This window comes from Bison bison, unplaced genomic scaffold (assembly GCF_000754665.1).
Source record: "Bison bison bison isolate TAMUID 2011002044 unplaced genomic scaffold, Bison_UMD1.0 scf7180017864527, whole genome shotgun sequence".
Lineage (NCBI taxonomy): Eukaryota > Metazoa > Chordata > Mammalia > Artiodactyla > Bovidae > Bison > Bison bison.
In genome coordinates, this window is record NW_011495078.1 from 5,113,921 (window position 1) to 5,140,659 (window position 26,739).

Below are 26,739 nucleotides of genomic sequence, written 5' to 3' on the forward strand. Positions count from 1 at the left end.
CGGGCGGTGAGAGGTAGCGGGGTGGCGGGGACACTGGGGTGACGCGGGAGTGAGGGGCGGCGAGGAGGCAGGCGGTGGCTGGGTCGGGGGGGGGGGAGGAGGTTAGAAGAGTCGCCGGAACCGGGCCCCGCGGGCTTGCAGCTTCGGCGTCTGGAATAGCGGGGGTCAGGACCTACCCGCGAGTTGGTTGGGGAGGAAGACAGCGGGGACCAGCCTGGGAGGGCTTGGAGGGGAGATCGCGTTTTGGCGCGAGAGGAGGCGGCGGCGGCCGCCAGTCCCGGAAGTGGGGGGTGCAGTTCCGAGCGGGCCGGGAGCCGTGTCGGCCCCCGAGGCTGACGAGGGATGCGGGCCTCTGTCGCGTCGGAGACGTAGGACCCGAATTCTCGGGGTAAAGAAAAACACTCCAAAACCAGGCGTTGAACTTCCGTGTGTTCCTCCTGTTGAGTGATGTCGTGGTCGCTTCTCCCTTCTTGAGCCTCCTTTTTTTTTTGAGGTGTAAAAAGCAAAACGTACGAAGCTTAAGTGTATAGTAAGATGGATCTTGACGCGTGTATTCACTTGTGTAACCACCATCCCGAGCAAAGCTGACTCCCTCCTTTTGCTGTGCTGTGCTTAGTCGCCCAGTCGTGTACGATTCTGAGACCCCGTGGACTGTAGCCTGCCCGGCTCCTCTGTCCATGGGGATTCTCCAGGCAAGAATACTGGAGTGGGTTGCCATCCCCTCCTCCAGGGGATCTTCCCGACCCAGGATCGAACCCAGGTCTCCCACATTGCAGGCGAATTCTGAGCCACCAGGCAATTGTACTGTTTATTCATTTTGCTGTATAGTTCTCTGTAGCACACTTTGGTGCAAGCCTATTGTTTCCCCTTGTGGTGTACTTGCTGTTGAGAAGACAGATTTGCTTTTACTTTTGCATTGATCCCATGTAGAAGAGGCACCTCTCGAGTTCTCTTTTGATCTAAGACTAGGTGCACATCCAGTTCAGTTCAGTTCAGTCGCTCAGTTGTGTCCGTCTCTTTGCGACCTCATGAATCGCAGCACGCCAGGCCTCCCTGTCCATCATCAACTCCTGGAGTTCACTCAAACTCAAATCCATCGAGTCAGTGATGCCATCCAGCCATCTCATCCTCTGTCCTCCCCTTCTTCTGCCCGAAATCCCTCCCCAGCATCAGAGTCTTTTCCAATGAGTCAACTCTTCGCATGAGGTGGCCAAAGTACTGGGGTTTCAGCTTTAGCATCATTCCTTCCAAAGAACATCCAGGACTGATCTCCTTCAGAATGGACTGGTTGGATCTCCTTGCAGTCCAAGGGACTCTCGAGTCTTCTCCAACACCACAGTTCAAAAGCATCAATTGTCCCACACTCAGCTTTCTTCACATAGTCCCAAGCTAATGAAATGGCTTGGGATAATACGGTCTAATCATGAAATTTTGGTTTTAAAGTATAGGGTTCTGTTTTGGTTCAAGACTATGGTGCTCTGATGCTTTGGGTGTTCTTTCCCACCGAGAATTCGACTTGCTGACTCTACCTGTTTAACCAGCCATCTTCCATAGCTCTTGAATGCATGTTTCGAACGTGCCCGTGAGGCAAGACAATTACTGAATGTTGAATTTTCCCGAGCCAAGTTTTTCTTGTATACTGATTGTGCAGGGATTTTAACTTTCTCTGCAGTGTGGCTTGTTTCTAAAAGCAAATCATTAAGAGGTCTGAGAATAGAAAACTAATATTACCGTGGAAGCATTACCTGAAGAGTCCCTTCACTGCATTCCTTTAAAACATGGAAATGCTTTCATTTTTCCTTAGAAATGTCAGTGATTGTATGAACACCAAGTACCCATAATTGTGTCAGAGGAAATTTCGATTACATAGAATCCAGTTTTGTAAAGATGTAGCTCTCAAATAACTATCAACGTATGAGTATTTAAAAAAATTAAGACATCTCTGAGATAATATTTACATATGAAACCAAAGGATACCTCCAAAGAGTAATGGTTTGCCATTTGCTAGAAAGCTCAAGACTAGAAAGCTCCCATACATACGTATGGGAGGAATAGTTCGAAGGATTTAGCAGACTTAACACGAATAACAGAGAAGAAATCCAGAGATGAAATGAGAACATAGAGCAGTTATGTAGTTACAAGTTGATAGAGGAGGCACACTTCCATTAGCTTGTATGAAGGGAGGAGGGGGCAGAACTAGCATCCACCTTAAACTGAATTCCTGTGTGTCCTGCCGTTAGTCACTCAGACATGTCCAACTCTTTGTGACCCATGGACACTAGCCCACCGGCTCCTTTGTCCATGAAATTCTCCAGGCAAGAGTACTGGATGGGTAGCCATTCCCTTCGGAGAAGGCAATGGCACCCCACTCCAGTACTCTTGCCTGGAAAATCCCATGGATGGAGGAGCCTGGTGGGCTACAGTCCATGAGGTCGGTAAGAGTCGGACACGACTGAGCGACTTCACTTTCACTTTTCACTTTCCTGCATTGGAGAAGGAAATGGCAACCCACCCCAGTGTTCTTGCCTGGAGAATCCCAAGGGATGGGGGAGCCTGGTGGGCTGCCGTCTATGGGGTCGCACAGAGTTGGACACGACTGAAGTGACTTAGCAGCAGCAGCAGCCATTCTCTTTTCCAGGGGATCTTCCTGACCAAGGGATTGAACCTGTGTCTCTTGCAGTAGGCACTGCTTAATATGGTCTAATGCAGAGGAGACAATTGAAAGGTCTAGGTTTCACAGCCGTGGGAATGGGCAGAAGTAGTTGTCTATCTACAAATTGTGTTGGTTAGCTTGTTCATCTAATACTTACGGAACATTTGAGAAGTGCCAAGCACTATGCCAAGAGCTGTTATTCTGAAAGATTGATTGGCCCTCCAGGATCCCCTGGAGAAGGAAATGGCAGTCTACTCCAGGACTATTGCCTGGAAAATCCCATGGACAGAGGAGCCTGGTAGGCTACAGTCCATGGGGTTGCAAAGAGTCAGACATGACTGAGCAACTTCACTTTCATGCCTTATGCCAAGAGCTGTTATTCTGAAAGATGATTGACCGTCCAGGATCTCAGTCTAGCTTGAAGATGTATAGGTGGGTAGGTAGGTTATAATACAGTGTGGTAAATTCCGTGATAGTGATGGGACTGTGAAAAGGAGGCATCCTAGACAGCTCAACACCTTAGTTCTCTTGAGGAATGAGTGGCAGATAAAGATAGGAGACTGTCAGGCTTGCCATAGGATACGTGGGCACCCAGGGAGGGAGTCCCCCCACCCCTGCCAGAATAAAGGGAGAGGTGCAGATGGTCTTAATGTGGAGTAAAGATATGAATATGGACTTGAAATTCCGTAAGTACGAAAGTCATGGAGTGACTGGAAAGGTAGATTTAGGCTGGGAATCATGGGAAGGGTCTTGTAGGCTGAATTACTGAGCTTGAATTTTGTCATAGAAACCAGAAGGGTTTAAAGCAGGCAAATGGTGTGGGGTTGTTGATTTGTTTTTAAACAGATCAACTGCTGTGTAGGATAAATTACAGTAAATACACATAGGAGTAGTGAAGGAGCAGTTGTTGAAATGGACAAAAGGGACAGATTTAAGAAACATTTAGAGCAAATAAAATTTCATGTGAAACATAAGGGAAGTAAAGCATATTCTTGCCTCTGTTGTGGCCATTGCACCTCAGCTACCAGATGTTTAAGTCATGACACTGTGGGTCAGACTCAGGTAAAATGTCAGAAGCCTGGTGCATGGTGGAGGGGGAGAAATAAAGGGAGTTTCCACTTGGCACTTCCAATGTAGGCACTAGATTTTGAATATAGTGAGTTTATCCAAGCTTGATAGTGGGGGACTGAAACCTGAGAACCTTTGATCCTAGATAGAATGACCCAGGGAGAGTGTGGGGAAGAGCGGGGGTCACAGGGATGTCTGTGATTACCATTGGACAGAAGGAAAGTGCGTGGTCAGGCAGTGAGTGAAGAAGGAGTGGAAGATACACTGTCGAGTGTACCTTCTGGTGAGAGGTCCAGTGTGGGGTGGAGAGAGACAGCAAAATTAAAATTGATTGGGCTTTAGCGATTAGAAAGTCTCAGTAAGATTGGAAACCAGGCTGTTTTGCCATTTACACTTCTGAGACCTTGAATAAACTACCTACCTTGGAGCTTGATTTCTTATCTGTAAAATGGAGATAGCTCTCATGTGTATTGTGAAGGTTAGAAATAGTGCATTTGGGGTACCTAGGTGGTATTTGTTATGTGTGCAGTAAGACTCAATAATGCTGTTTGTAACTTGCATACATGCAACCAGATTGAACCTGGTGAATTTAAGAAGTGACCTTGTAAGTCATAATTTTAATACAATAAAAGGCAGACCTTAAAATTAAAAAATTCTTTTTCTCAATTTTGAGGTTGATAATTCAGTTGGAAAGATCTCCTCATGTCCTAGTCATTCAGTGTTGCTCTCTCTCTCTGCTTCTGCACCCTTATTTTCATGTTTTATTTTGAGATGCTTTATGCCTGTTGTAATAACTGTTGGGGAAAGAGTGACTAAAAATGGCTTGCAACAAATCAGGATAGTAGTGGCGTAGTAACTAGTGTTCAACTGCATGACTTTGAGCGCCTTCTAAATGAGAGTATCTGAAGTGAACTGGGGTCTTAGATAGATTCTGAGAATACTTGGGAGCTTATTGTGAGAGCAAATTCAGTGTGTTGGAACTGCATATCAGGGAGGATAGGGCTTTGAGAAGAACTTTAGGGAGAAAGATCAGGCTGATGTTGAAAAGAATTTTATCAATTTTTAAAGTATTTTGTAGCCAAGTTTTTGTGCATACCTTTGCTGTCCACATTTGTCTGGGGAAATCATGCAGAGTAGGTCATTGCCTGTGGGGCAGCTAGGTTGAGGGCCACCCCTCAGCCACCTGCTTTGCCTCAGAGCCCATCAGAGATGTACATGATGATGTGGTGTATAAAGCTTTGGGCAGAGTAGTCAGTACTGAGTAAATACTGTTTGCTAATATTATGAAGCAGTTCCTAGAATTAAGCTCCTTGCACTGAGTTTGTACATTTTAAAGACTTAAAATAATATTGCGTGATACTCTGTGCGAAGTCCCACTCGAATTAATGGTGCTGTGTTGCTGGGCCTTTGCTGTTTGTTCTAGTGGTTGCCGTTTTAAGGTTGATTGTGATCAGTGTTTTTAAAAGACCTGAGACAATGGAGAAAACTTGGTTTTGATTCACCCCTTTCATCAGTGTCAGGTTCTTAACAAGGGGATGAATTTAGCAGAGGACTTTGAGGAAAAAATTAAAGAAAAGAATATCAAGAATGACACTCCTATGACCAAAGTTTAACGAATGGGTATGCAGTAATTATAGTGACATGTTTCATAAGATACTAGTGATGAAATTGGGTTGTTGTTTTTTTTCTTTTCCTGAGAAAGTTTCAGTGCCTCTTTTGAAAGTCAGCCTAATAGCTGCCTTATCAGTGATTATGATAATAAATTTGTCATCAGTAAAAATGAACTCAATTTTTTTTAAGAGCTATCCACCCATCCCACCCTCCTTCAGCTGAGTGGTACAGCAACGTTATGTTGTATTAGGTTTTATTCAGTTTTATACTATATATCTTTGCTTTTGTGGGAAGACAGACAAAGAAAGGGATCCAGACAAAAGAACGGTGGAGTAAAGGGATCCAGAGTCACAGTTGGAAGTCCAGGCTGTGGCTTCTAGCACAGCACCTAGTGCACAGTGGGTGGTTCCTAGAGGCTTGTCCTGTCTCTCAGGTGCTTAATCCCCTGTGCTTGTGTCATTGAGTTTCTGGATTCACGTGTGTGGAGGGAGGGGAATTAAAACAGTGTTGGGCTTTTAACTTTTTCAGAGCTGGATCTAGAGATTGATTACTTTTTTCTGATTGCTGAAATAGCAGTTCTAACCTTACCAAGAATAACAGTGATTATATCATTGATAATCCTTGTAGGGGGCAGCTCTGCACTGGTGCCCTGACCTTGCCTGTCTCCTGACCGGGCACAGCAGCAAGGCCTAATTACAGTCCGGAGTGGGGGTGCCTGTTCCTCCAGGAACAGAGAGAGATAAGCAGCCTTGTGAGAAAGTCCACTGGACCATTTCCCATCTCCTGGTTTCAGTTAAGCTTGGCAGTTTCTGCTTGCCCTCCCCTCGAGACTGTGAAACTGCTGAGCTGTAGTTATAGAGTTGACTCCTTAGCCGCAGCTGCCTCTTGCCTACACTGCTTGTCACCATGTGTGGCATGTCACCTGGCCCCTCTGGTTTGGTGGCCATCAGTGGGAGCAGAGACCCAGGGAGCTGATACCATGCTGGTGTGGCTTTTGCTGTAAGTAATAACACTGAATTTGTTTAGGCTCATTTAGTACTTACTGACCAAATCTGTGGAAATGTGGCCCCATCAGCCATTGTGCTGTATTGCTGTCATTTAGGGACTGTTTGCTTGTCAGAAACACTAAATATATGTCAGATCTCTTCCATCTTTACCAAACTCCTTAGTTAATTAGGCAGCTTTTCTGCTGATAACCTAACTCAAAGCCTTATCCCATTCTTTTCCCTCTTTACTACTTTGTGTGGAAAGTTTTTAATTGGAACTTGGCTTATAGTGTCCTTTTAAGAGTTGAGTTGTACCATTTTTGAAATTTTTAAATGAAATTTCTTCTAGACTTACACATTTATTAATTTTATAAGAACCAACTAACAAAAGAACGTGTACAGGTTATGTGTGTACTTTTAAAACTTGGTGTTAGGAAAGCTTTCCAGTTTACCAAAATGGAGTACTGTAATCCTCATACTTCATACAGGTTCAGCAGTTGTTAGCCTTGCTTGTTTCTTTTCATGTTTGTCTTTCTCTTTGGATGAAGTAGAGAAACAACATGGTTATATTTGAAATGTAGTTTTAATTTGTATTGAAGTCACTGCCTGATTTCCTTTAGATATTCTGGTCACTCAATTTTAGTGCTGAGGTAAATACCTGTTCTATTTTACTGAGCTGCTGTAGATGAAGGCTTATTGGAACTGCCTTAATACGATATTTTATTGAAACTTAAAAAAGGAAAAGGAGCATAGTTAGAGTACATGTTAGGCTTTCATGTTTTCCCCTCCAATTATAATCACCAATAATGTAATGTTGGGAAGAGATAGTTAAGAGGCAAGCAACAGAATCTTCAGAATGGTTATTTCAGATATCTGAAACCTAACAAATTATGCTTTCTCAAGAAGCTCCTATCTCCCTGGCAGAAATACGTAGAGATTATAAATGCAGAAACAGATATGAATCGGAATGTAAGATATGCTGGTGTTAGTATGGTATCACTGAATAAATAACAGGAGTTAAGAATGAAAGCACCTTAGTGGAAATTGAATCACCCCCAAAATAGTTGACTTGAAGTGGATTAGGATATTTAAAGGTCACTTAGAAACTATAAAGTCTTGATAGATAAATTGAATGACTTCATACATACATATGAGTCATCAAAAGATAGAAAGTTTACAGATTTTGTTTAATTTTGTGGTTGTGAGAAAGTTGAAGTGTTAATAGATTGACCTCTTAGTATTTAGGTATACTTTCAGAGTCTTGCATTCATTTCAGCACAGATTGTCTCAAATAATGCTGTTGAATAGAAATGTAATGTGAGTCAGATTAAAAAGAAACTAGTGAAGTTAATTTTAATATATTCTGTATCTTTATTTTTTTCTTTTTACTAATCTTCAGTTCAGACTGGATGCATGTGACTAGTGGCTGTCATATTGGAGATGACTTGTATAGTGCGAGGTTTCCACCATGGTGCCTTGATAAATGTCAATATCTTCAGCACCGAATTTCGCCTTGAGTAAATAAGTTCATATATATTATCTAAATGGGATTAGAATAATTCAGCAATATCATGGTGCATTGAACTTTTTAGTAGAAGTGATGATACAAATGCATTTCATCCACTTCCCCATATCTGGAGAAGGAAATGGCAACCCACTCCAGTATTCTTACCTGGAGAATTCCATGGACAGAGGAGCCTGGTGGGCTACAGTCCATGCGGTTGCAAAGAGACACAACTGAGTGACTAGCACTCCCCATATTTGGTAGAGCTTTGAATTGACAGTTAACAAAAGAAAGAACAGGTTCATTAAAGGGAAGAGTTGTGAAGCTAAATAAATCTGTGTTTTGTCTAAAAGCTGAAGTACTATTGCTTTCGCACTGTGAATTTCTTTGGATCTGTATTTATTCTTACCTTGCTTGTAGTGGGGGAGGAGGAATCAATTGAATTGCTTGCTACATAAGTTTCTCCTAATTTTTCTGTAATTCATGGCTTAGATTAAATGGATTGGCAGATGAGCAAATCATATATTTAATAGCTTGTCCTTTCATTATAAAGCTGATAGTTTAAGTAGATTTCCTGTTTCAGATTTACTCTGTGGTTCCTAAAGCTAAGGCATTAAGCTCTTTGTATATACTAGTCTTTTTGTATTTACTTTAGAAAGTGACAGAAGAAAAAACCATGATGTTATATTTATTTGAATTTTGGTATCACTTGACCTCTTGGTATTTATCTTTTCCTTGTATGTTACATGAGAATGAGTTGTAAAATCATGGAAATATATAATCGGACTCTGTTTTACAGACTTAGAACTAGTTCTATTTCAACTCTTCGTTTATTATATTATCAAAATCATTTTTCCCACTTTGTTTGCTAGTCGGCAGCAGGAAATAGAAGAAAAACTCATCGAGGAAGAAACAGCACGAAGAGTGGAAGAACTGGTGGCCAAAAGGGTAGAGGAAGAATTGGAGAAAAGGAAGGATGAAATCGAGCGAGAAGTTCTCCGAAGGGTGGAGGAAGCCAAGCGCATCATGGAAAAGCAGTTGCTCGAAGAACTCGAGCGACAGAGACAAGCTGAGCTTGCAGCACAAAAAGCCAGAGAGGTAACGCTCGGTCGTTGGGAAAGTAGAGACAGTCCATGGCAAAACTTTCAGTGTCGGGTGCCTCCTGCTCAGTTCAGAAAGAGATGGAATACAGACTCATTCCTTTCTCGTCTAAACTTAACATTGCTGTGAAAGTTAATTTTTTAGCCTATTCAGATGTGCTGACTGATACTTAAAAGTTATTTCCATAAAACTATCCAAGGATACTTTTTGATTGAATGAAACTGGCTTACATATTTGAGAAGTGTTTGAAACTTTTGCCATGGCTGCAGGACTTACATTTTTCTTTGGGAGGGTGGGGGGAGACAGGGAGTGGTAAAGGGAAAAGGTTAATAATCCACCTGTGGTTATGTGTTCTTCTTTTCTGTTCATCACTCTTACTGCCTAGACTGTGAGAGGCTTTTTGCCTTCAGTCAGATTAAAAAGAGCAGGGCCTAACGTTGAGTGACAGCACCTGCTTTTGATAAATAGGTTTTCTTGCTCTTCTTTTTTTCCTTCTTTTATTCCTTGCCCCCTACCCCAAATCCTGCTTCAACACAATGGACTAATTCTAGCATTCTGATCATAAGGCCCTCCATTTTCCTAATGTGTTTCAAGGATCTTTTTAGGAAAAATGTCCAGATATTCATCCACTTTTTTAGTATCTACTAACAACTCCTTTTTTCCTCTAGAGAGTTATGAAGGAACAGGTTGTCCTTGTCTGGAGTCAAGCTAAACACACGATTTGTTTTATCAGCAGCTGGAGCAGAAGTTGAAAATGTCTTTCTGTGAGACAGTAATTTGCTACTGAAGCTTTATGGCTTGTTTGCACTGATTACTCCAGGATCCTAAAACTTGCTGAAAGTCACTGAAACAGTCGAGGCAAATTACTTTACAGCACTGAGTGTCCCTCAACATAGTTGCATAATAACTGAATTCCATTGATGTGTGCCATAGGAAAACCCGTAGTTCTATTTTGTTGAACTTCAATGTTTTATTCAAAATAATGTGATTGATCGTCATTTTTAATCTTGACATTATTGTGGAAAAGTTGACCTTATATTAAATCTTTGTTTTCCAGTAAGCATAGTTTTTCAAATGCATTTTCCCTCGTGCTGTCTTTAACTAGATATACATGTCTATATTTAGTGGATGTCACAGCCTCTGCAATTGAGTATATGAAATTTTGATTAGTGCTTTTCATGACGAAGATACTTTTGGAGTAATGGTGCTGTCTTGTAGCGAGTTATTAATCATAGGAAGATTTTTTTCTCTTCGTTTGCTTTTTGTTTCGTATTAACAAATTTTTTTTTTACACGGACACAACCCTCCTGACAGTCTTCCCAAATATTAAAATCATTTGAATATGTATGCTGTGATCTCAACACTGCCCAAACCATCAAGCAGTCTTCATATAGTTTGCATTATAAAATCTCATTAAATTCTCCAAGAAAAAATAAATTACAGAATTTTATTTCCTGACCATGCACCCCCTGGATTCCTGATTTTCAGTTCAGATTGTAGATGACAAGATAAGCTGCCTTTAGAAATTGTCAACAATTCTGAATGTTAAGTCCATTTTCCCCATGGAAGAAGCCCTTAGTTCCATGAAGTATGGATTACCATTTGTATTTTTCACTAACAGTAAATGTATTTTTCTTATTAATTGTTTGCCTTAGGAATGATGAATTACATTTTTTGTTCCTTCTTACCATAAACATCTGCATTCCTCAGCTCAGCCTTCCTTGTATGTTGTTTCTTTATAAATGGTTGAGCTGCTGATGCAGGTTTTGCCAAGCTAACAGTACAAATCATTTTAAAGAGGAAGCTGGCGCGTATGGCAGCCGAGGAGCACACTCTGCAGGACACTGGACAAGACAGTAAATATTCAACTTTTAATGCTGATTAAAGGAGTATAGGTAAAGAATACGTAGGTATACATAATTGGTGAGACAAATATTCACTTTATTTATCTTTTATATATTATTTTTTAATTTGGTAAATACTATCCAGTTTTGTAGTTGTCCTTGTTGATTTGTGTGATGTTAAAGTATTAGTAGTAACTGCCAGGAAACTGTCATTAGGGAGGGTGTAGTCGGTTGCTGTTTGGACTGGGAGGGATGATTGAAATTTAGTGCTAGAAACAAATGTTAGTGGCTGCACAGTTTATCATTTGTCAGACAGAAGGTAGCTATACAGCTGCCCTGTTAAGTCAGATCAAAAAAGTTCAGAGGAAGATTAGTAAGTATTTATCAATTAAAAAAAAAACATTTTATCTTTCTAACATCTTAACATGTCCTCCCCTTTAGGAGGAAGAACGTGCAAAACGTGAGGAGCTGGAGCGAATACTAGAAGAGAATAACCGAAAAATTGCAGAAGCACAAGCCAAACTGGTATGTATAAAGCAAACATGAAAACCAGTTCAGAGCTCTCAGGACTGTTGTAAGGAATTTGATGCAGGAGTAGGAATAGTTCACTAGATTTTGGCTACTACCTCTAGAGGAATCTCTTTGGGGCAAGCCAGAAATTCTGGTTAGTCTGGAGAAAATTCGAGGATTCACAGTGGTTTAGAACAGATTTTCTAGGGGAAATTGAACTGTCCCTAATTTTTTTCTATCCTAACCTCATTCACATTTCTTCTCTACCTAAAACACAAAACCAAAAGTCTGAAGGTATTTACACCCAATAATATGCAATATTTCACTTGGCATAAGTTGCTGTTATCAATTACTAGACAAAATAAGTAGACAGTATTTGATAAAGTGTACCAGGTTAGAAAGTGTTTTGTGTTTTTCAAGTTTATAATCTAACAAAGAACAGAGACTTAAATAATGGCATTGTGAAATAGGCATATGAAAGGAGATACAATTTTTACATTTCAGTAAAGTCAACATAAGAATACCAAAGTAAATTTTTTCAATAGAAAAGCTAATACACATCACTTCTGTTTTTCGTTTCCATTCTGTATTTTAGTACTCCAGTTTTTTGTGTTTGTAGCATATACTAGCATTTAAAAGTAGATAAAGTTTTTGTTGTAGTAGGATTTTCCCACTTAAAAGTGTGAATATATTTTGAAGCATACTCAGTATGATGAAAAAGAAAGCTAGAATTAAAGGAGTATAGATATAAATAAATCAAAAACAAAAAAAGATAGACATTATAAGGGAAAACTTCCTCATACAGATGGCATATAGGAATTCTACTTCAAAGTAAGAATATAAATCAAAGATAGAGGAACATGTACTTAACGATGAATGAGCGTTAGTGGTAGTTCCTGCCCAGGAATGAAAACATGGCCCAAGAGGGACTTTTGATTGTAGACAAGTTTTGCGTAGTTAGAAATGGTTGTGAATAATATAGCCATGGGAAAACAGTTGCCACTAAGTTACACTGTAGACTGGGGGGGAAGCAAGATGTAGGTTCCATTTAAGTGGTTTAGAAAAAACAAATTCTGTGACTGTGTTTCTAAAGGCACAGAAAAAGATCTGGGAGTGTCTAAGCAATTTGAGTTTGAGCAGACTCAAACTCAGAGATACAGAAGGACAAGGAAGCCTGGAATGCTGCAGTTCATGGGGCCGAAGAGTGGGACAAGGCAGTTAGAGCTGGATCCTTATGGCCAGGTCGGGGGAATGAGGGAAGACTGCGAATACTTGTTTATAATGAATAAGAATGTGAAAGGTAAACCACCAGCAGTTGGTTCTAGAGCATGATCTTTTACAAGATAATGTACCCCACATAAGAGCCAAACTCGAAATATTCTGAACAACTTACTGAGCTTGACATAAGGACTCTTATTTAATATCATTGTCCTGGTTAAAGTGAAAGCCACAAGGAAAAGGAAAGACTCACTTCTGCTTTACCAAGGAAGAGACATTAATATCTGCTTAGGTAGAAGAGGCACCATGAATGTGAAGTGGATGAGAAGTCATAGTAAGATACATCACTGTATGCTGATCAATAAGTATGTGATAATTTTTTTTTTTAATAATTCCTCATAAGGAAATCTCAGTACAAATAGAGAGTATAAGTTGGAAGTATGCCTCTTAATTTTAGTTTTGCAAGTTGAGCTTTGAATGGTACACGCAGTCTGGTTTGTAAGGCATGGATATTTGTAGAAGACAGGAGCAGTGTAGTTTGGGTTGAAACACTGAAGCCAAATTACCCAGCAGGTGAGGTGGGATTCCTTTCAGAACATGGTGTAAGAGATTGGATAGTAAAGGGGTTTGGGTTGTGGATGGCCTGAAACGCTGGATGGTGACTCTTGAACTGGGTATATGCTGCTGCAGTCCTGATCCCTCCTGACCCGGGCTGTCTGGGTGCCTAGGGACACCTCCGCCTCTGGTGTTCCTCTAAGAGTGTACCCACACGAACCTTAAATTTAGAGCCTTCTGTTTGTCATCACTGGGAAAAGATGAGCAAACATACTCTGGAGCAGCTTCTCAGGTGGTAGTAAAACTGGCCAGATTTTGTTTTTGTCTTGGTTTGCCTCAGACCCCTACTTTTGCAGAACACAGTTAGGATGCGTTATTAGAAAACTGAGATCAGAGTGCTGTAGGAGTTGCTGAAATGCTTCCTGGCTTCTCTTTTGTGGGTCAGTGACAGTTTGCACTGTCTTTGGTCCCTGGACCATACTTAGACCAGCTGCTCCGGGGCAGTATTAACAGATGGTGCAGTGACGCTACTGTTAACTGCACGTTGCCAGTGAAACTTGGGTGAAAAGAAAGGTGTCGTACAGGGAAAGAAGCTAGAATTTGAAAGTTGGTAAGAATTTGGACATAATTAGTCCATTTGCTTCTTGGTTAGGTTCAGTAAAGTTGCAAGTATAAGTTACTGTTCATATTGGAAAAGATTAATTTTTATTCGGTTCTCTTGGTGAACATTTCCTTGCAGGGAAAGTTACAGTGTCCTTTGTGTAGGGAGACAAAATGTATATTTTGCAAAACATATATTGCAGTTTCTTTAATTTTTGTTTTCTCTCCTCTTCCTCTGAATTTTGAGTGCAGTTCTTTAATCTTTATACATATTTACCAAGAAATGGGCTTACCTGGTGGCTCAGTGGTAAGGAACTCGCCTGCTAATGCAGGATATACAGGTTCAATCCCTGGGTCAGGAAGATTCCCTGGAGAAGGAAATGGCAACTCACTCCGTATTCTTGCCTGGGAAATCCCAGGGTTAGAGGAGGCTGGCAGACTACAGTCAATGGGGTCACAAAGAGTCAGACATTACTAGGGAATTCTACATGGAATATATTGAAAATCTTGTTAAAATGATAGATATAATGTATAAAGAACAATATGGAGATAAAAAGGAGTCAAGTCTCTTAAAGACTTTAATGTATTAATTGTGGAGACAAGCACAGTTCCAAGAAAAGTCAACTAATAATATGGAACTGCTTGGTAAGGAGTATGAATTATGTGAGACAACTGACATATCACCCTGAGAACCTTCCTGGAAGAGAGACCTCTGATCTGGACCCTGATGGACAGTTAGAATGAGGACCAGAGTGTGAGGAAATGAAATGTAGTGCAAAGGCCTGGAGGGAAGTAGAGATGGAGAAACAGCAGGAGTTGGGGGACGGGAAGAGCAGTAGCAGTTGTGGTAGTAAGACCACTTTGTGTGTAGCAAGCTGTGTGGTAAGTAATGGGAGAGTAGCTGTCACAGATTCCTGAAAATAAAACCTCTCCTTAGTAGGGAAGCAAAGAAATGGCCCTCTCTTTGCTTTTTCTCTGATACTACATGCCACGTTTGAAGATCTTTTCCTCCTGTCAGTGCCCAGTGCTGGCAGGGATGTGGTCACAGGGACCCTTTGTGCAGAGCACAGTCCTGGGAGTGGAAATGGGCATGACCATTTTCAGTTCAGTTGCTTATGGACTGTATCCTACCAGGCTCCTCTGTCCATGGGCTTCTCCAGGCAAACGTACTGGAGTGGGTTGCCATTCCCTTCTCCAGGGATCTTCCCGACCCAGGGATAGAACTCTGTAATACAGGGAAAGGAGCTAAATACAAAACTTGCATACATACTATGATTTTCCTAATTTGAAGCGTACATTTGCACATTTAATAGAAAAATACGCCAAAGTGCTGAGAATAGATATCTCAGATTGGTAGGCTTGTAAGGAATTTTATACTTTTCTCCAGTTTCTACAAGTAATACATGTCACCGTTGTGATCCCAAAAGAGTAACTAGTAAAGAAAGTAAACTTAGGCCACACTTAGACTAACATTTAAGTAGGTCTTCTTGACGAAACTACAGAGATAGATCCCAGTAATGTCTGTAATAAGAAACATGAGCCAAGTGCTGGGCTCTCCTATGTGACAATCATGTTAAGTGGTCTAGACCAAGAGTAATTTTTGCTTATTTCAATTCCAAGTTATCAAGATACTTGATTTTGTCTGTTCATAAGGAGACAAAATATTAATGGACATACACGTTTGCTTTATAAAATCAAATGAAGATTAATCAAAATGTGAATTGACTTGGCTTGGCTTTTTGGCACACCGGGTTAGTATTGGCAGTGTACAGATAGCACCAAACATTTGCAAGGCTGTTAGCATGATGAGATGGAGAATTTTAATTTTCTTCAGTGTTAATACTTAAAAACTGTGTGAAGGTCTTTGCACAGTTTTTTAGTGATGTGTCTGGGAAGAGCCCAGATACTGTTCTGAAATGTATATGAATCTTACTTATTCAGAAAGGGGAACAAACTAAATTAAGGTGATAGGTATTGGCATGGAATAAAATGTTCTAGGTGGTTATATCAGTAGGAAAAATGACCCTCAAATAGTTCCATGAAATTGTAGATCTATCATATATTTCTTCTCTTTAACGTTGAATAGTTTTCCCCCTTTTCCCTTATCACATAGTGAGATTTCCCATGTTCATTGCGCTACATGACAATTGGTATCTCACCAGTTTGAGAGATTTAAAAAATAGTACCATTGTTTACTATATATGAAATATATCCATATTCTTAGTTTGAATTAAACTAGATCTTACTTTGCAGTTAGGAGAGACTGTAAAAAGTTTTTAGAAAGATGCAAGAAAGCACTTTTTTAAAGCATGTGTACACATGTTGAATACAGATGACTTTCAGTGTTGCAGGTGCACAGCAGGGCGCTTCAGTTAGACACATACATTATTTTTGAAATTATTTTCCATTATAGGTTATTATATTGACTGTAGTTCCCTATGCTATATAGTAAATCTTTGTTGCTTGTTGCACATCTATTTTTTAATTAGAAATCTAGCTTTCTATTCATACTAAGACAAGAGGAATAACAGCGTCATAATTTTTTAGGCAAAAACTCAAGTTTTCTAAAATATATGCTTGCATACTATGCATGTATACGAAAGCTTTAAACTACCCCTGTAAAGGCTTGGAGCACAGAGGGAGAGAGGCGCAGACACTGCAGAGCAGAACCCAAGGAAATGGGGTGCTGAATATGAGATAGAAAAAAGGAAACAAACTAGATAGAAGTGAAAGATCATCATATAGTCCAGTTGTTTAAACATGGCTGCTCATTGGAAACATACCTGGAGCTCTGGAGAAAAAGGCAATACCTGAGCATTTGTATTTTTCAAAAGAATTTCGAGATAATTCTGATATGCATGGGGATTTTAAAAAGTATTTACAGGTTTTTCTATTAAATCCTAGTTTTTTTTTTTTTTTTAGTTCTACCAGTTTATTGCTACCAACCCATGACCCTCCACCCTCATGCACACATGCTCAGTCATGTAACCCCATGTACTGCAGCCTGCCAGGCTCCTCTGTCCATGGACTTTTCCAGGCAAGAATACTGGAGTGGGTTGCCATTTCCTTCTCCATAAATCCTAGTTTTGATGATACAAAGTTTGATTATTTTTCTGTTGACCAATTGTGATAACAGTGGTATTGACTAATAGTTACATAATCACAGTAGTAAAAATGTTTTATCAGTTTTCACAGTCAATAGCCAGACCCCCCCCCGCCCAAAAGAAAAGATAATTACAGTTACAAGCCATAATGGAAAGATGCTTAACTTAACAGTATAAAATAATTACATACAATTTGGGGGTGTCAAGCAGAGTGATGTTGTAAGTGGAACTGTGTGGATGCACATGTCTTCATCCCCCCAGTCAGTCAGTGTCTTTTGGTTGGTGCGTGTAATCTGTTTACATTTAAGGTAGTTATTGATATATGTGATCCTATTACCATTTTCTTAATTGTTTTGGGTTTATTTTCTGTGGGTCTTTCCCTTCTCTTGTGTTTCCTGCCTGGAGAAGTTCCTTTAGCATTTGTTGCAAAGCTAGTTTGGTGGTGCTGAATTCTCTTAACTTTTGCTTGTCTGGAAAGCTTTCGATTTCTGCATCAAATCTGAATGAGAGTCTTGCAGGGTTGAGTATTTTTGGTTGTAGGTTCTTCCCTTTCATCACTTTAAATGTATCCCATTTACATGTCATTCCCTCTGGCTTGTAGAGTTTCTGTTGAGAAATCAGCTGATAGCCTGATGGGAGTTCCCTTGTATGTTATTTGTCGTTTTTCCCTTGTTGCTTCTCATATTTTATCTTTCTTTAATTTTTGTCAGTTTGATCACTATGTGTCTGGGTGTGAGACACCTCCTTGAGTTTATCTTTCCTGGGACTCTCTGTGCTTCCTGGACTTGGTTGACTATTTCCTTTCCCATATTCAGGAAGTTTTTAGCTATTATTTCTTCAAATATTTTCTTAAGTCCTTTCTCTCTTCCGTCTCCTTCTGGGACCCTTGTAATGCAAATGGTGGTGCGTTTAATTGTCCTCAGGTTGTCCAGAGGTCTTGTAGTCTGTCTTCATTTGTTTTCATTCTTTTTTCTATATTCTGTCCTCCCTTTGTCCGTTCTTCTGCCTCAGTTATTCTGATGTTAATTCTTTCTAGTGTATTACTCATCCCTCTTTGTTCTTTAGTTCTTGTAGGTCTTTGGTAAACATTTCTTGCATCTTCTCAATATTTGCCTCCATGCTTTTTCTGAGATCCTGGGTCATCTTCACTATCATCATTCTGAATTATTTTTCTGGAAGGTTGCCTATCGCCACTTCATTAGTTGTTTTTCTGGGATTTTATCTTGTCCCTTCATCTGGGACATAACTTTCTGCTCTGTCATCATGATTAACTTTCTGTAATATGGTTTTTGTTTTAGCCGCTATGAGACTGCTTCTTCTGGCTGCTTCTGGCTGCCTTCTGATGGAGGAAGCTAAGGGGCTTGTGTAAGCTTCCTGATGGGAGGAACAGGTGCTGGGAAAAATTGGGCCTTGCTCTGGTGGGCAGGGCCTTGCTCAGGAAAGCTTTAATCTGATTATCTGCTGCTGGGCCTGGGGCAGAGATGGAGGGGGGAGTGGGTCACACTCCATCTCTAGTAGTTGTTTGGTCTGAGGTGACCCAACCCTGGGGTCTCCAGGGCTCTATGGTAGGGTTAGTGGCAAACTCCCCGAGGGTTTACGCTACAGGGGACCCTCCAGTGCCCCTGTCCCTGCGGTGAGCCCCTGCGACCCAGCCTCCCCAGGAGGCCCTCCAGCACTAGCAAGTAGTTTTGGTTCAGTCTCCTGTGGGGTCACTGCTCCTCTTCTCTAGGTCTTGGTGTGTGCAAAACTTTGTTTGTGCTAAGACTGGAGTCTCTGTTTCCCTCAGTCTCCTGGGAGGTCTATGATCAAATCCTGTTGGCTCTCAAGGCCAGATTCCCCGGGGATCCCCAGTCCCTTTGCTGGATCCCAGGCTGGCAAGCCCGATGTGGTGTTTAGAACCTTCACAACAGTGGGAGATCTGTTTTGGTATTATTATTCTCCAGTCTGTGGATCACCCACCTGGCAAGTATGGGGTTTGATTTCATCGTGATTGTGCACCTCCTACCATCTCACTGCAGCGTCTTTTTCTTTGGACGTGGGGTGTCTTTTTTGGTGGGTTCCAGTGGTGGTTCTACAGCTCGTTAAAGTTTTGTTGCTCTCACAGGAGATGAGTGCATGTCCTTCTACTCTGCCATCTTAAACCAAAAGCACTTTTTAATGTTAGTGTAGTAGACTGAAAAATAGCCTCCAGCCCCCTAAAAAAAGATATCCATGTTCTAATCCCCAAAACTTGAGAATGTTACCTTATATGACAGATTAAGAGTTTTACAGATATAAGTTCAGGTCTTGGGGTGGAAAGTCTATCCTGAATTATTACTATGCCCTGAATGCCTTCAGACATTCACCAACTCATCACCAACTCCATGGATGTGAGTTTGAGTAAACTCTGAGAGTTGGTGATAGACAAGGAGGCCTGGCGTGCTGCAATCCATGGTGTCACAAAGAGTCAGACACGACTGAGCGACTGAACTGAACTGAATGCCTTCACATGTATCCTTTCAAGAGGGAGCTAGAAGAGGTTTTACCACAGAACACACAGAAGATAGCAAGAAGAGAGAGGTTGAAAGATACTAGCCTTGAAGACAAGAGTGATGTGGTCAGAATGGAAGAAGTCGTCCTCGCGGCCCATAGGACCGGGAAGAAGCTCGCAGTGGACTCCCCTAGGCCTTCCCGAGGGAGCACAGCCTGCCGACACCTTGGTATGGGCCCAGCGATGCTGATTTTGGATTTCCAGCCCTCAGATGAACTTTGTGTTGTTTTGAACCTACCTAGTTTGTGCTAACTTGTTACCTGAAAATGTGGGCATATTTTTGGAATTGGACAGTGGATAGAGGCTGGAAGAATTTTGAGGCACATGATAGAAAATGCCTGGACTGCTTTTGAGAGACTCTAGGTAGGAATATGGACTTGCTAAAGTGCCTCTGGGCCCTGCTGGTTAGGGGTGGGAAGAAAACAAATAACATGTTAATGAAACTGGAGGCAAGGAATTCCTTATTATACAGTGGGAGAAACCTAGCTGGATTGTATCCTACAATTGTGCGAGAGGTAGAACTTACATCATGATGATCTTCAATTCTAAGTAAAGTGCAGTCTTGTTTCTTCTCATAATTTATGAAAAATGCAAGAAGAGAGAAATTGAGCAAAGAACCAGGAAGTAAACTAGATGAGAACTTGATGTTTGTGGTAGAAAGAAGGCCAAGGGTATGACTGGACATCTTGATAATGGGAAAAAGGTTAGGCGTGTGACTCACAGGTTACCTCAGCCATTTTAGCAGAAGCCAGGAGTAGATGAGATTATCCAAGAAGGACCCGTGGAAGAGCCTGTTGGCTCATGGCCACATGTGCCTGGGAGATCAGCAGAAGCACTGCCAACATGGACTGAGAGAGAAGACACCGTGGCAGAAGGGTTTCAGACTTCCAAGCAGATGAGACAGCGGTATGGAGTCAGAACAGAGACGGGAAGATCCTGGCAGAAGGAATGTGGCCCTAGAATGTCAGCACCTTGATTCTGCTGCAGTGATAACTGCCTGCTGGATACACTTCTGTTGTTTTAAGCTGTCCAGTTTGTGGTAATATGTTACAGTGGCTACCGGAAACTAACATAGAAAAGAACGTTTGTAATAGAGCTGAGTGTATGTAAGTTGACTGGTAACGACATGTTTATACAATTTAAGAGATGGGAAAACATGGTATGGCATCAAATTTACAGGTCAATTTAAATATCTTAATTTGAGTTGGAATGGTGGGCAAGTTAGGGTTTTCAGGCATTGAGAGGCTTGTTCCCAGATGATAAGGTAGAAAACTGATTTAATTATGTTGGTGTATTCTGGGCAACTGTTTTTTAAAAACTATGAACATTAAATGTATTGACATTGTGCAGTGTGGTGTGAAGGACAGAGGCTATAGAAACAAGAAAGCCACTGAGGTCATGAAAAGGTGGGAATAGAAATAGTAAAGAGAGAACAGCCGAGCTTGGTGAGTGAGGAGGGTGTGCAGAGGGAGGAAGAAGAGGAGAGAGAAGAGAAGGAAATCTGCAGTAGGAACCAGGAAGGCCTGGTGTGGTCACGACAAGAGCCGGGGGTCACCAGGCATTAAAAGAAAGCTTTCACAAAAGGAATGCTTATTGAACAAGATAAAAGAACTGAGTAAAAGAGAATTTAGGGCACAGAATTAAAAGAAGTGCATCTAGAAGAGTACAGTTTCTTTTTTGTGAAATTTTAAGACATGAATGGTAAAATCCTGAAAGTGTCAGCTCTCTCTCTTGGCAGTAACGTCGAGCAGTCTCTCCAGAGATCTGGAAGGCAGTGATTTCTGTACCCAGTGTTTCATACCATGCTCAGTTACCAGACAGTTCTTGAAGCAGTTGTTTGTATTTTAGGTAAAATGAAGAGAGAGGAGATGTTATCTAAAGTATGTTTGTTATAAAGGTAGCAAAGGGGAATTGAACTGGAGAGAAAGGGGGCTAGAGGGAGGGTGGTCACGGTTTCTCTGTAGAGAGTAGTTGATGGTACGTGATGGTATATATCCTCAGAAGGTGTCTGTCAGAATAACTGAACTGCCATGGGCCCTTGAGGGGAAAGAGGGTATTACTTTTTTCAAGCCAAACCCCCCCCCCCCCCGCCCTTTTTTTGGCTTTGTACATGAATAACATAAAATAGTTTGCCAAGGGTCAAAACTAATTACATCAGATTTTCTTTTTAATACTCTTTACTCATTTTTTATCTAAAATGGGACCTGTATTATACTTGTTAATAGAGGGAAGGGTGTGTTAAAATTGCAAAATGGCAGAGTGAAACATATGCTTTGGAAGGTTAAAATGCAGAAATTCACATTTCCAAGTTAGGGGCATGATTCCTAATTGTAATATTTTTTAATTTTTTCCCATCATTCCTGATACATATTTCATAAAAATTCATATGTATTCCAAGTAGAGAGTGATGGTTTTCAGTATCGCTATTTGCTAAAGAAACTGCTGCTAAGAACCTTGATCCAAAATCGTAGACAGGGTAAGGAGAACGCTTAGAAAAGCGTTAATTTTTACAAAGGTAATAGAACCTCTGGGTAAAGAGGGACGGGGAGACAAAAGATCCTGGGAGAGGGGCTAGGTAGACCCTTGTATTACGGCAGTATATGCTGCTTTTGTGTATTTCATCTTAGCAGTTCTTTTGAATGGGGTGAGAGTTGAAAACCTTTTTGAGACCAAGCAGGGCCCTGGGTGCAGTGGCCGGGAAGGCTGGCTTACATCATCAGTGTTGACCTTTCTCTTCGGCCTCCATGGTGTAAGAGAACTTGGTGCTGTCCATCGGTACGAACACGCCTGTGTGTGTCTGCCTCTCATTTGGAAGAATGGTTTCTTGTGTGCACATTGGAAACAAAGATGGGAGAGGAATAAAATGCATACTTGCTTGCAAACGGGATCATGAGAGACAGAGCAGCAGGTCAGTTAGCTGAGAGGGCTGCAGGGCCTTAGAGGAATACCTTTCCAGGCGGCTGTGGAGTCCCACCACACACACTGATGCCCGGTCAGGTTTCCATCTCTTGAAAGGCACTGAGTTAAAATGAGAGAAGACTGGTTTTTCTCAACTAGCCTTTTTTAATATAAAGTTTACTTTATTGTCAAGGTTTATCAATTTACCAACATACTAATTAACTTGCAGTTGAAAAGGACTTTGTAATTTTATCAGTTCAACATAGTTTTCTTATTTTAGAGCTAAAATAATGGTTTTTCTTTGGTCACTGTACTTAGGCCTCATATTTTTTGTTTGGCTTAAAGGATAATTTCTAGCATTTATAAAGTATTGTACTTTACAGTACACTCTCATAATTACCTTATTTCATCTTGTAATTACCCTGTGATATAATTACTCTGTGATCATTTCATAGTTATTATCATTGCTATTAGAGTCATTCTTTATATATAAGGGTCAAAAATAATTAAGAATTTCCCCAAGATTATTGAAGTACTGAATCTTAAAAACCAACTTTTATGCATGTCAAATTCTTCCGTTTTACAAAATCTTTGAGTGTTTTACAAATAGGGAGCCTTCCCTAATATATTAAAATTGTTAAAAAACTTATTTCAGGCCACATTTTGGAATACATGTTCTTTACACAAAGACACTTATTTCTGTACCATTTTATTTGAAAATGTCTGTTTTGTTACTTTTTATTTTTTTCTTACAGTTTTGTTGAGATATAATTGACATACAGCACTGTATAGATTAGTGTATAGCCTAAACATTTGACTTATGAAATGATTACCATAAGTTTGCTGAAAATCCATCTCTTTTTTTTGCCCAAAAATATGCTTAGTTTAAAGCCATAATAAACAAACTACGAGTGTGTGTGCATAGAGGCGGGAAAGGCGCTTCAGGTTCCGAGACTCGTTCATCGTCAGGTGCCGGCAACGGGCCCCGGGCCTCGATAGCACTGGGCATAGCACTTGTTAGAGTCATCCCAGTTTCATAATGCTCCCCCACTACACAGACACTGTCATCTCCTGTATTTGTAGACTTAATGAAAATGAACCTTTGCTTTTTCTTCACTCAAATCTGAAGTTAATTTGAGTACAGTTGAAATAGTTTTTTCTGTCTGTGAAGGAAGTTGCTGTTTAAAGCTTGTTTGATTTTTTTGATTAGGTAGTATCACATAATTCTGGGTTTAACAGTTACGCAGTATTTTCTTTTATAGGGTTTTTCCAGTCTTTTACAAACCATGTTGCAATAAATTTGTTCAATTTTGCATGTATGCAAGTATATTTATAGAATAAAACTAGTAGAAAATGAAATTGCTGGATATAAAAGTGCTGTGAAAATGTAGTCTGGGGTAGATTAGTGCCAAAGTGCTTTTCATAAATTTCTCAAGTGGGTTGTTGAGGTTGTGATATAAAATCCTTCAATCCCCAGGGTTCTTTCTAATATGCTTTCCTTAAGGCCGAGTTAGAACTTTAGGGATGTCTGTATTGGTGAAAGTTTCCGAAGCACAGGCATGCACCCTGAGAGTCTTTACTACACCTTGATTCAGCTGCGTGTGCCATGCCCCGACCATCTAGAAAGCAATTACAGGAGAATAATGGAGATGAAAGCAATGAATTTTTGACTTTGGAAATAAAAAGCCATTCAGATGATGCAGTGAATATTTTACGATCAAGGTCAAATAGGGAGAAGAGGACAACTCAGTAATAACTGAGATTCAGAGGTCAAGGGTTAGAGCAGGTGGTCTAAACCTTGGCACTGTTAAACTTTGGAGTGAGTTGTTTGTTGTGGGGGCTGTCCTGTGCTTTGGGTGTTTGGCAGTCTGTTCTCTCCCCACGAGATGCCAGCAGCCACCCTCAGTTGGGATGGCTCAAGTCACCACCACATACTGCCTGATGTCCCCTGGGGGAGAGTGGAGTGGAATTGCACCTAGTTGAGAGTTTAAGGAAGTGGACATGGTATCTTTGGAGAGAAGAGCGACTTGAAGAGGAAAGAGCTGGTGAGAATGGCCTGAATTTTCTTGGTGCAGAGAGGAAATCTGTAGAGAACACAGAAAGTTGGTTGCTTGAGACTGAAGGAGTTGAAGTTATTGCAGGAATTAATTTTATTGGTGTCTATTGAAATTAGCCAGGGAAGCCCAAGAATACTGGAGTGGGTAGCCTATCCCTTCTCTAGGGGATCTTCCCAACCCAGGAGGTACACCTTCAGGTTAAAGATAAACCTTCTGGTAAATTTTCTTGAAATTGGACTGCAAGGAGATCAAACCAGTTCATCCTAAAGGAAATCAGTCCTGAATATTCATTGGAAGGACTGATACTGAAGCTGAAACTCCCAATACTTGGGCTACCTGATTCGAAGAACTGACTCATTGAAAAAGACCCTGATGCTGGGAAAGATTGAAGGCAGGAGAAGGGGACAACAGAGGATGAGATGGTTGGATGGCATCACTGACTTGATGGACATGAGTTTGAGCAAGCTCCGGAAGTTGAAGGACAGGGAAGCCTTGGATGCTGCAGTCCATGGGGTTGCAAAGAGTCAGACATGACTGAGCGACTGAACTGAACTGATTGAAATTAGCGTTTTATAGTCAGCCAAGTCAGAAAGGTTTATTTTTCTCTCCAGAAAAAAGTTTATTATTTTTTGGTTGTCAATATGACAGTATAATGTAGCACCATTGAGGATTTTTGTATGCCTTTCTGATTACAAATTTAGTTAAATTGGTAGATAGAATACTCTTTAGAATTCATGCCTCGATTCGTAATTGGCAGTTTGTTAGTCTGGTTACTAAAATGATAGATAAAAATAGGTAATAGGACAAAATGTATACTGAGCTCAAGGCATGATTATAGAAACTACTTTTGATCTTCAAAATGTTCACGTGCTTTCCTAACAATATGTTCATATATTTTTCACAAAAAACAATATCGGAAAATGTTGGAATAACTTATAAGGAGTTCTTTTCGACTTCCTCAGTGTTTTTCCCTGATACCTTCTGTGTCATCTTAGGCAAGATTTTTTTAAACATAAACTTTTGTATACCACTTTTGATTAATTTGTCAGAATATTACAAATAAAAGATTCTAATTTTTTACTTTTAACTTACAGGCTGAAGAACAGTTGAGAATTGTTGAAGAACAAAGAAAGATTCATGAGGAAAGGATGAAACTAGAACAAGAGCGACAGCGTCAACAAAAAGAAGAACAAAAAATTATCCTGGGCAAGGGGAAGTCCAGGCCGAAACTGTCCTTCTCGTTAAAAACCCAGGATTAGACTGCGAACTCTGAACTTTTTACGAAGAAATATGGAAAAACTTTGTATGGTAGCTTCATGTTGAAGTGGTTTTTTTTTTGTTTGTTTTTTGTTTTTTTAATTTGGAAAATCTGGAAAGTTAGCTTGTTTTAATAGGGGCTATGCTCTACACTTCCCTCCCCTCCCCCTGCCCGCCCACCTCCCAACCCCCTCTTAACGTCCATAAGTCAGATCCTTATCAGATCATTGTTACCTTCTAAAAAGCGATCTATTTTTCACCTGTTGGACTCTGTTAGTGGTCTGAGGAAGAACAGATCACTTTGTAAACTACGGATGGTCTGATAAGGTTTTTACTGACCCACTGACTTTAGAGTTACACTCTGTTTACTACATCATAATGCTGGTTTTGCTGACTTTTTGTTTTTTTATATATTTATAAAAAAAGAAAAAGTTGGTGATTGCATTGGAAGCCCAGGGCGTCACTGGACCTTTGTGGTGTATTGTTAACCAGTGTCTCGTGATACCGTTGCTCTTGGTGTTCCTGACACAGGTAAGGAAACAGTTGGTCACCTCTGGTACAAAATACATACACAATTCAGTATTGTCTCTGTTCACCTTGTTTTTATTTCATTGACAGAATCAAACCAGCATTCCCCACTGTGTAAATAAATGATTTTGCTGAATAAAGTAAAGTCTTAAATTCATATGTTGAAGCAATTTTTTTTAAAGTTCTGATAAGTCTTAAAGAGGGTGGTTTACTTTTTGATGTCAACAATCTAGAAATCCTAGGACTATGCTATATATTTCTTCTAGCTTATACTTTGAACATAGGATTTATATGTACTTTAAATATACTTGAGAATTAGTATTTAATGGCTATTTTTACAAATACGTAATTTATGCTGACACAAATTATGGCAGCAATATTACCTTTAAGAAAGATTAAGCACCCAGAAAAAGATGTAAATTCTCGATTCTACACCTCTATTTTAGGATAATAAGTATTATCACCACAAATTATACTTAATAAAGACTAGAAAAATGCTTCTAAAAATTTACAGTATCTTAAATTATTTTCACAGTGGGCCATCAGAAAGAACTTAGCTCTGTTCTTTTACAAAAGGCTAAGGTGGTCAGATCACCCTCAGGGGAGGGTACCTGCACGTTTCTTTTGGGGAAAACACATTTCAACTTAAAAGTTTTTCTTTTGTTTTTGCATGTGGTATCTTATAAATGACTTTTATACACTAGAATCTGCCTCA

At 40.3% G+C, this 26,739-nt stretch overlaps 1 protein-coding gene across 1 annotated transcript in view; it reads left to right on the forward strand.

The window, feature by feature from the left end:
* Positions 1 to 26,181, forward strand: part of ARGLU1 (arginine and glutamate rich 1) — a 27,116-nt gene extending 935 nt beyond the window's left edge. The window contains exons 2-6 of the mRNA XM_010831553.1: positions 142 to 388; positions 6,002 to 6,331; positions 8,695 to 8,920; positions 11,209 to 11,292; positions 25,334 to 26,181. Coding sequence (XP_010829855.1) covers positions 142 to 388; positions 6,002 to 6,331; positions 8,695 to 8,920; positions 11,209 to 11,292; positions 25,334 to 25,498 — 1,052 coding nt within the window. The 3' untranslated portion in view covers positions 25,499 to 26,181. The remainder of the gene's footprint in view (positions 1 to 141; positions 389 to 6,001; positions 6,332 to 8,694; positions 8,921 to 11,208; positions 11,293 to 25,333) is intronic.
* The last annotated feature ends 558 nt before the right edge of the window (positions 26,182 to 26,739 follow it).